The sequence below is a fragment of the Saccostrea cucullata genome, unplaced genomic scaffold, assembly GCF_032062105.1.
Source record: "Saccostrea cucullata isolate Sc308-1 unplaced genomic scaffold, CSIRO_AGI_Scuc_v1 ctg881, whole genome shotgun sequence".
In the NCBI taxonomy this organism is placed as follows: Eukaryota; Metazoa; Mollusca; class Bivalvia; order Ostreida; family Ostreidae; genus Saccostrea; species Saccostrea cuccullata.
Window position 1 is genome coordinate 125,956 of NW_026921081.1, and position 10,840 is coordinate 136,795.

At 35.6% G+C, this 10,840-nt stretch overlaps 1 protein-coding gene and 1 long non-coding RNA gene across 2 annotated transcripts; both read left to right on the plus strand.

The window, feature by feature from the left end:
• Nucleotides 1-3,474: 3,474 nt before the first annotated feature.
• LOC134259138 (uncharacterized) lies at nt 3,475-5,710 on the plus strand. The gene is made up of 3 exons (XR_009990293.1): nt 3,475-3,564; nt 5,307-5,405; nt 5,518-5,710. It is a non-coding gene; the product is annotated as an uncharacterized LOC134259138 (long non-coding RNA).
• Nucleotides 5,711-5,721: 11 nt separating this feature from the next.
• LOC134259128 (uncharacterized) lies at nt 5,722-9,532 on the plus strand. The gene is made up of 6 exons (XM_062741727.1): nt 5,722-5,916; nt 6,041-6,511; nt 6,782-7,039; nt 8,543-8,734; nt 8,840-8,944; nt 9,177-9,532. The coding sequence occupies exons 1-6, from the start codon at nt 5,848-5,850 to the stop codon at nt 9,282-9,284; spliced, it is 1,203 nt and encodes a 400-aa protein (XP_062597711.1). The 5' UTR covers nt 5,722-5,847; the 3' UTR covers nt 9,285-9,532.
• Nucleotides 9,533-10,840: the final 1,308 nt, after the last annotated feature.

Here is a 10,840-nt window from a genome sequence, read left to right on the forward strand (position 1 = left end):
TTGGAAAGCTTTTTAAAAATATTTTCCAGAACATAAAGCCTGTGATAAATGGAATACTGAGATGTCCTTATAAAATATGACAAAATCAAATATAATTTTTTTTTCTCTGCTATAATTTGGGCACATAAATAATTATTTCAACAACGACCATTTTACATATCCCCATTTTCTGCATGCACGTACAATGAACTCCTCTCCACTGAAAATTGCCGTATTTCCCTATAAACTTTAATGTATTCCTTCATTATATATTGTTTCAGTAAAGTGTACACATTGTATTATAAATTTGGCATAAATTCAACTGTTGTAGTGTTTGCTATGACAAAAAATCTTAATATAAATTATAAATTAAATTATTTTGCATAAAATAATCTTATTTTAAAGAAATAAATTCCTACGTTCTTTAATTTTTTTGCAATAACTTCAAGTTCTTAAATGAAAGGGCACATTCATTCACAATCATCGACCCATTCAAAAAAAAAACTTGCATCAACAAATTTCAACCCTGCAAAAATTGAAATCTAAGAGAAAATCGCAGTTTTGTCACGTGTTCAGTTTAGCGATGTGATTTCATAAAGTCAACATGTGAAATAAATAAAATTAATTAATTTAAGAAATGATTAATAAATGAAATTAATTCTTTTAAAAATTGATGAAATACCTTACAGGGCAATAACTTTTTAAACCGCCCCCCTTTTTTTTCAAGCAAACAATTAAAAAGCTGTTGTGAGGTATTTAGCTTTTATCATATATACCGAATTGCTTTATATAATTTAGTTTAATTTGGTTAACATATATAATTTTTATCAACAGACGGTTTATATAATTTTCATCAACATCTGATTTTAATAAGACTGATAATAAATTATTGATATAATTAGAATCATGTCATTATTTATGCTTTGGGTAATTTAATATTTCTTCAAAAATAAATAGGTATACCCTATTATTAATAAACTCATACAAAATATGTGCAACTTTCAATGTACGTGGTAAATATTTCATTGGTACTTGCCTAGTGATCTTCTTATTGCCATGTATATTTCTTCATCACAACCTTATTATCCCACCCTTAGCTCTGAAGTCTATTTAACTGATGTTACTTTGTTTTTAAACAGTTTTTTTTCAATGATGCAGCACTTGTTGTCACAGAGGCAGATATATTTCATAGGATGCAATCCATTTTTGAGTTTATCACATCTATACACAAACATGTATATCTCTCAGTCACAGTAAAGCCTGAACAATCATTTAACAGTTTAACTATGGGTGATGTTAAATACTTCACAAGTTGGATTAAAACCCCTAAAAATATCCAAAACAGACAGTATTTACTCCTCAAAGTCGTTTTCTGCTGTGTACTTTCACTTTCATTTTCACTGATTTAAGCAAAAGATTTCCGAAAGGGGAAATAACTCTTGTCAAAAATGTGTGTAAATTTAGAGATTTTTACAAACTTTACAATCAATTTATTTTCTTAAAGTAAATAATACCTCTCCAGTTTTTTCATATGTTCTTCATAAATGTATAAGGTGAAATTCAGAGCATCAGAATATTCCACCAGTGCCTGCGTTTTTTGTACACATTGTTATGTTTAACCCCCCTTTTTTAAAGCATTTTTTTTAATGTTATTTGGCATTTAACAGCAGGTCCAAAAAAATTTTTCAACTTTTTTTAATAGAAAATACAAATAACAAATTATTTCAAAGGAAAAAATAAGAATAATCACCTTTATTTAATTAAATGTACATGAATGGGAAGAAATATCATTTTAGGTATTTACCACTATGTGAAAAAACAGGTAACCTGGTTGCCATGGAAACAAGACCAACTGATCACTTTTAATAATATTTTTGTAAATTGGGCTTATAATGTAACTATTTCAAAAAGTTTCAGCAAAATCCGTGAAAATCAATTTCCAGCCCATTTTGATGCTTACAGAGAATGACTCTTAATAGGCCAACAGTTAGAGGTCTAACAGGAGGTAAGTCACAGCAGTTCAAGAGTGGTGAGTGGTGAAAGTTTTTCTTTTCAATCGAAGAATTTATGCAGAATCGTTGACCAGAATATTTTATGGTGGTGAAGGAGGCAACTTTTCAAAAATCTTATTTGGGGTGGGGGGTGGGGTAGGGGTAGGGAGCTGATAGACCGCCTTGTTTCATTGGCCCTCATCATCGTTTATGACGTTGCAGTTGCTTGGTCTGACGTTGTCTGTTGTAGTTACTGCTCAGTTCTGAAGCACAAGTCAAAGAGACAAGACGTGTTTTCAGTCAAGCGAATATTCTACGAAATTTCTACTGTCAAAAGAGCAAGTCAAGTCTTGAAGATGAATAAAAGTGATCTTAAGAGGGTAATGCCAAGATTTGTCATGTTATTTTTGTGGGTTACTTTGTAGGAATAGCTGAACAAGCTTTTTGCCGTAAAATCTGGAGATCTGACGTGTTTGCCATAGCTTATAAACACTCTCTTCTCTCATTTGCCTCCTTCAAACTCAGTGCAGTAATAATTTTAATAAAGGAAGATAACCAACGTTTGTTACATTTCATTTTTTACTTTTTTTTTTTGTCTAATCGAGGTCTTATGTTTACGTCAAGAAGTCCGCGAAATAAGCTGATATTCAAATTCCAGGGTTTAAAATCAAAAATGCAACTTTGCAAATATTTTGAAAATAGAGATATATCCTATTAATTGTTTGATTTTTAGTCAATAGCTAGGCTATACTTTGTCATAGCTAGAGATCTTTTGGAAAGATATTATGTGACACTAAGTTGTCATGTTTGGTTTTGTCAATGACGACGTCATGGTAACCGTTGCCTGACGTTGTGTTGCAGTGTCGGGTCCAAGATTTTTTTTTCCGGAAAGGGGTTGGGGGCTAGGTTAAAATTAGGCATAAAATCCATAAATAAATTTTAGTTACTTACAAATCACCTAAAACCCATAAGCAACTTTACCAAGCGTGAAAGAAAAACTGATCAGTGAAAGTGGTGTGTGTGGCTTGGGAAAGGGAGGGGGGTCTGAGCATTTTCACTTGTACGACTTTTCCAACTTCATAACAGTGCTTTGTTCTCTAGGGAAAGGGGGATTACATTAATTTTGTAATTACTTCAGTACAATTTATGTATATTTTTAAAATAATTCCACAAATTTCGAGGAAGGGGGTCCAGACTCCCCCTCCCCATCTGGATCCGCGCATGTTTACTATTAGATTTCCAAGGAAAAAAGTCTTCTAAGTTTGTAAAAATGTGAAAAATAATTAACAAATTTTGCATGAGGAATAAAGATTTAAAACCTTTTTCTGTGTTGCTCTTCAATATTAAAGAAATGTGAATGTGTTTGATAAAGTAGTTAAATACGCATATGCATATGTATACGAATATCTTGATTTGTAAATACACATACTTACATAAAAGCACGAATTCACAAGTCAAATAAAGATCTTTTTAATCTGTATTTCAGAAAAGAGTGGATGTTACCTGCCCTGCCCCGGAAGATGCCTCGAGTTTTTACAAGAGGTTGGGACTGGACATTTTGGCCCCGTCCTCTACTTCCGGGCAGACTCAGGAGGTCTCTGTTTTTAGCTCTCCTGAGCCGAAGGCTCAAGTGAGCTTTTCTGATCACATTTTGTCCGGCGTCCGTCTGTCCGTCTGTCCGTCTGTCTGTCTGTCTGTCCGTCTGTCCGTAAACTTTTCACATTTTCGTCTTCTTCTCAAGAACCACTGGGCCAATTTCAACCAAACTTGGCACAAAGCATCCTTGGGTGAAGGGGATTCAAGTTTGTTCAAATGAAGGGCCACGCCCTTTTCCAAGGGGAGATAATCATGAATTTGTTAAAAATTAATGGCATTTTTAAAAAATCTTCTTCTCCAGAACCGCTGGGCCAGGAAATATGAAACTCATGTGGAAGCATCCTCAGGTAGTGTAGATTCAAGTTTGTTCAAATCATGACCCCCGGGGCAAGGGTGGGGCCAAAATGGCCGACCCAAGTTTTACATAGGAATATATAGGAAAAATCTTTAAAAATCTTCTTCTCCAGAACCACTGGGCCAGGAAAGATGAAACTCATGTGGAATCATCTTCAGGTAGTGTAGATTCAAGTTTGTTCAAATCATGACCCCCGGGGCAAGGGTGGGGCCAAAATGGCCGACCCAAGTTTTACATAGGAATATATAGGAAAAATCTTTAAAAATCTTCTTCTCCAGAACAACTGGGCCAGGAAAGACGCAACTCATGTGGAATCATTCTCATGTAGTGTAGATTCAAGTTTGTTCAAATCATGACCCCCGGGGCAAGGGTGGGGCCAAAATGGCCGACCCAAGTTTTACATAGGAATATATAGGAAAAATCTTTAAAAATCTTCTTCTCCAGAACCACTGGGCCAGGAAAGATGAAACTCATGTGGAAGCATCCTCAGGTAGTGTAGATTCAAGTTTGTTCAAATCATGACCCCCAGGGCAAGGGTGGGGTCAAAATGGCCGAACCAAGTTTTACATAGGAATATTTAGGAAAAATCTTTAAAAATCTTCTTCTCTAGAACCACTGGGCCAGGAAAGACGAAACTCATGTGGAATTATTCTCAGGTAGTGTAGATTCAATTTTGTTCAAATCATGACCCCCGGGGCAAGGGTGGGGTCAAATTGGCCGACCCTAGTTTTACATAGGAATATATAGGAAAAATCTTTAAAAATCTTCTTCTCCAGAACCAATGGGCCAGGAAAGATGAAACTCATGTGGAATCATCCTCAGGTAGTGTAGATTCAAGTTTGTTCAAATCATGACCCCCGGGAGTAGGATGGGTCCAAAATGGCCGACCCAAGTTTTACATAATGAAATATAGGGAAACCTGTTAAAATCTTCTTTTCAAGTACTGTAAAGCTTAATATGATTAGTGATATTTATATGGAATCATCCTCATGTAGTGTAGTTTCTAGTTTGTTCAAATGATGACCGCCTGGAGGGGGGGGGGGGGGAGGGGAGTAAATTCAAGCCCGATGTGCTCAGGTGAGCGCTGTGGCCCCTGGGCCTCTTGTTTTATTTATGTACATGTTACGTGTATCATAAATCTGAAAAGTAAGTTAATTTAATTAATGAGGTGATATTGATTAAATAGATTGCATAAATGAAATAATTGTACACATTATTACGGTACTGTAGCTTCTATATTCTGTTATCTTAGCAATAATTATTAATAGTAAAAATGTTCAAAAAAGAGAGGGACGTCATCGAATTTTAATTTATTTTTCCAACAAGCACGACAATGACACTTTATAATAGTAATACCTATAATTTATTTTTTTATTTCTTTACAGGCTGGGCCGCCAAAGAAACGTCCTGTTCAACAGGCGAGCCACACAGCTCCCCTGACCACCACGCCCACTCAAAGACACGACAAAGTGGGACAACAGTGGGTCAGTTAAGAAAAATTTTTGTTCCTCACTCTAAAACAAAATAGTACATGATATTTGTAAAATTTTCTTGGTTGTTAATAAACTGTTAGTATCACAGTTGTGTTTATTTCAGAATCAGTCTCAGCAGAGAGAAAGGCAGGCGCCACATCATTTCAGACAAAACTATCCTCATGAAAACAGATACAATGAAAGAGCTGCATATGTGAATACTGCTGCCACCTACCGACCGCAATATGCTCCGGTCCATCGTCCTTATGAGCAACAAGCTCATTATACGACAGGCGTGGTACCTAGCAGCAACAAATATCAGCCGCAACAACATGCGCAACCTACTCGCCCACATGGGTACCAAACTCAGACAAGACCTATCTATGTGATTGGGAACAACATTCCCCAGCAACATAGAGTGCATCCTACTCATCTATATACAAGGACTGAGTCTATGAGCACAGTTGCTTCTCACAAACCTCAACATGCACAGCAACCTCAGCAGAGAGTGGTGCGTAAAGAGGTAAAGTATTTTGCATTTTTTTTAAAAATTATAATATGTAAATCCTTTAGACATATGGACTTACCGGTACAAGATTTGTAATACTTATTTATCAGGGCATTTATTATTCCATAATTAATTTCAGCCTCAGGTGAAGCCCATCAACAGGTACGCCCCTCCAGATTACATGACACTAATGTATCACCCCACTCCCACACTGGAGGACCTGGGGTTAACCAGTTATCTGGACAGTCCTCCCTCATCACCCAGAAGTAGGTCACCAGCTCGGGAGGACAAAACGGCGGATTCTCAACCAGAGCAAGAGTCGGCAAGGAGGGTCTTACCAGCATGGGACGCACCAACAAATGACTTTTTCGACCAAGAATCCAAGACAACTAACTCGCAAGCTAGAGATTTCAGGATAGCTGTGTCAGCTGACAAACAGTCATCAAAGATTGACACTGTATCAGAGGCCAAAACGTCCGCGTTGAATGTGACCAATCAGATGAGTGAGAGACACCAGACAAATGTGACCAATCAGATGAGTGAGAGACACCAGGCACATTTGACCAATCAGATGAGTGAGAGACACCAGGCGGTCTCACACACTCAGATGGTGAGTACTTTTAATTAATAACTTGAAGTATACAAATGGCATGTACGATTAAATGTAAAAAAAAATTAACATTAAGATTTATATTTCAATTTCATTTGCCTAAGTTTTTAACACATGAAAGTTATCTTAATAATTTTATTATGAATAGTTTAACATAAAAGCCGAAAGCTGCAACCTTCTTTTGACGTTAGAGGAGGAGAAATTCGTTTTTTAAAATATGATTAGTAAGAATATTACTAAATTGAATGTGATATTTATTTCTTTATATAGAATAAGCATTTGGCAACAAATGTTGAACCTCAAAGATATGTCCCAAGCTTTGCTCCAAAAGGCTGGGACCCAACTACCAAGTCATCAAAGTCCTTACAAGGACCTGCATCAACGGATTCTGTAATTAATGCTACGTCTATACCTGCCACATTCACTGCGCCCATTTCAAAGTCATTCACAGGCCAACCAACAAATAACAAAAGACCAGGGTCTGGTTCTACATTGGCTGAGAATCCGGAGAAACGGGCATGCAATTGGGTAAGAAAGGTTTTAGCTCTAGCTCTGTAGTATCAGCCGCTAACATCTTTTTTTAAAGAATTTTTTTCTGACAAAGAGAGATATAACAAGCTAATTCAGAGAATTTGTGTCCCCCGCTTAGGGAAAAAGTAAACCATGCGCAGTTCGGGGGTCGGGGGGTGGGTGGGTGGGTGGGTGGGGGTGGGTTCGGATACCCTTGACTGAATTTTAAGAATTATTAAATGTATACTGAAGCAAATAAAATATGCTAATATGGATATAAAGGTTTGATTGATTATTCTTTATTATGTGTACACATTGAAGATTCTTTTTATATGGAATATTTATCACACTGTAATGATGATTGTATGAGTTTGTACAAGCCAGACCTCATAAATTTTTCATTTCACACGCTGAATACTATTATTTATTTTTAAAAAAAGTATTTCGAAAAAAAACCGGATTTTCCGGGATGCGAACCCTGGCCCTCTCACATGTGAAGCGAGACACCTACCGCTAGACCACGGAGCCGCTGTAACGTGAGGATAATTATATGCAAATATTAAGTCACATACATGTATATATTCACGTTCGATATATTGTCAAAATTTTACACAATGCATGGTGTCTAATTTAACCTTTATTAAACAGTTCTAATAGATGTAATAAGAATATAAAATCCGCCGAGAACCTGTTTTATACGTAATAACTCTCCTTCATGCCCCTGTGCTAAAAAATAGCGACATGTAATACAAAAAATACTAGGGGCGGGACACTTTGAGAGGGGTGAGAGAGGTCCTAGGGACTTTTGGTATAAAATTACATTGCAAAAGCTCAAAATCCTCTTGAAATATCGCCCGAAAACGATAGTGTTACACACAAACAGAATGTTTATATTTATGACCTTGAACTTTGACCTTTTGACCTCAAAATCAATAGGGGTCACCCTTAAGCCACAGGATGTTGTTATGTGAAATTTTATTGCAAAGGGCCAAAGGGTTCTCGAGATATCGCGCGGAAACGAAAGTGTTATAACAGACAGAATTTGCGAATTTATGACCTTGACCTTTTGACCTCAAAATCAATAGGGGTCTTCTTTAGTCCACAGGGAGTTGCTATGCAAAATTTCAAAGGGTTCTCGAGATATCATGTGGAAACGAAAGCGTTACAGACAGACAGAAAGACGGACGGACGGACAAACCCAAATTAATATCCCCCACTTTTCAAGCGGGGGACAAAAATAAAATCAAGGTTAGTAATCTGTAGCTCAGAATAAAAAAATTACTTTGCTTAAGTGTATTATTATGTTTATTTAAGGAATAACTGTCTTATTTCTTGGTTTCATGATGTGATCAATAGAGTTGCTTGCAGGATAATTTGCATAAACGCCGAAGGCATTTACTATGTAATTTTATCTCGGACAAAGGCATTGGAAATTTAAATATTATGTAACATATACATGTACAGTTATACTTGTATTATATATTGTGTATCAATAAAATTAATACGCCTTCTTTCTTACAGTCAATGATTGCTGAACAATATTCGACAGAAAGTCGTCAGTCTGTAAATCAGGAGCAAAGACGTGACGCATTGTACAGACGCTACAACAAAGACGAGCGTTCACAGACGCATGCCACAAAGCGTCACCAAAATCATGACGCAATGTATCAGGAGCATACTGATGTCCAGAGTCACAACCAGACATTTGATCAGGTAACTATTGTAAAGCTCCAAGTGTATGATTTTGGATTAAATAGTGATAAAATGTTACTAATTGTGAGAAATAAATATATTTACCTGCATACAATTTTCTTTAAGATTCTGGCTGAGCAGATGGCTAGACAAGCTGAACTCAAAAGCAAGAATCATAACCAATCTCAGACTGGCACCAGTATAAACGAGGAAAAAAGCACGTGCCAACCTGTAGGTCCCATTCATACTTCATAAATTATTCAATGTGCAATAGAAATTACCAATTTAGTAATTTCTAACGAAAAATTAAAGTTTTTATTTGATGTACAAATATTTTAAATTATACATATAAGTTTAAAGTTTACGTGAAGCCTTGGAAGTCCATTTTTGTGTTTATGCTCTTGACTTTCATATACAGTATCACTCATTGAAAAAAAACATAAATATATTTTCTGTTTTCCAGATGACAAAATCAAGTCTGCCCGCTGTCAACATGGACGACCTGTTTGGTGGATTGTCACCTTACAGCTGCTGGAATCAGTCTGCACCAGAAGAGCCGAGGTTTTCATAACTTCCGGTCATAGTGCTGCTAAACTTAACTCATGCAGTCATAATTGCTGCAGAACCCCTGTGTTACGACAAACAATTACAACACCACGATGAACTGTTCTGATTCCTTGAGAAGAGAAAATCTGTGATATTCTCAGAGATTTAACTACCATGTCTTTCATTACATTGTCTGTGATAATGACGCATTTTTTTCATGACAGTTGCTTTTATCTGTTTATTTTTTTTTTTCGTTTTTATATTTTTTTTTGAAAGACCATACATGCATATTGTCAGTAACATTTTTTTTTATTGGATACGTTGGAATTTTTTCCTTAAACTCTTTTTATTCTATAAATAATTTTTTTATTATTTCTTTTGTGAAGACCTCAAATTTTCTTAAGCAATATTTAAAAATTTTTCTAGTATACGACATTTTGAATTTTTTTTTCATGACAATTAAAATTTTCTTACGTATTTATTTTTCAATTTTTAAGAATTATATATTGTCTATGACAATATTTTATATTTGTATAGGCACTGTGTGTCCAAGGTCATGATGAAATCTAATTTTGTCAGTTAGTTTCGCTTTGATTAAACATATATAGAATAAAATTTTCAAAACATTTCAATGAGTTTTTATGTAATAGTTAGATCATATTAAGTAAAATTTTAGTGGTTAGCCCCCTTCTTAACCACTAAAATTTTACTTAATATGATCTAACTTACTTAGAACCTAATCGCGCTTTTTCATTGGCTAATTAGTCAGCCCGCGAAGTTACTGCATAGACATAAAATCAGAATTAAGTGATCAACATAATAGAAAATTTAGCAGCTGCTGATTGGAGGAAAAAGCGGGTTAGGTTCTAACGGTAGTTTGAATATTTTGATAAAATCATTTGTGCATTAAATACCTAGCGAAGAGAGACTCTTCAGAATCATTTGTTAAGCATCCATCTGTCTTAATTAGTCCTGTATCTCATCTTACAAACATCAGTACATTCTTGCCGTGGAGTTATAGACAACAAGAAGCCCATTAGCAACGTCGCTCACCTGAGCACAATTGCTAGGAAAAACACGTATCAGTTCAGTATTGAAAAGTTTGACTTATGACTTATCATGGCTTTTCTGTTCTTCAAAATTTTTTTCATCTAGATATCTATGTAAAACTTTGATCCCCCATTTTGCCCTACCCTACCCTCGGGGGTTATCATTTGAACAAACTTGAATCTACACTATCCGAGAATGCTTCCATATCAATATGATTAATCTTGACTTTGCTGTCCTTGATAATAAGATTTTTAAAGTTTATTCCCTATTTATTTGTTTGTAAAACTTTGATCTCCCATTGTGAACCCACCCTACTCCCATGTGTCATCATTTGAACAAACTTGAATCTACACTATGTAAAGACGGTTTCCTTGAGTTTCAATATTTTTAGTCCAGTAGTTCTTGAGAAGAGTCTTAAATCAAGCCACCATATTTTCAACATTTCTCAAATATCTCCCCTTGAATGAGGGCATGACCCTTCATTTGAACAAACTTGAATCCCATTTGAACAGACAAAATGTTTTCAAACAA

What these genes read in the sequence shown, in the direction of transcription:
- LOC134259128 (XM_062741727.1), top strand. Translation starts at nt 5,848, where the DNA reads ATGAGCACAGTTGCTTCTCACAAACCTCAACATGCACAGCAACCTCAG. An exon ending in CGGTCTCACACACTCAGATG is followed by an intron (nt 6,512 to 6,781) that starts GTGAGTACTTTT and finishes TTCTTTATATAG; the next exon opens with AATAAGCATTTGGCAACAAA. An exon ending in AGAAACGGGCATGCAATTGG is followed by an intron (nt 7,040 to 8,542) that starts GTAAGAAAGGTT and finishes TCTTTCTTACAG; the next exon opens with TCAATGATTGCTGAACAATA.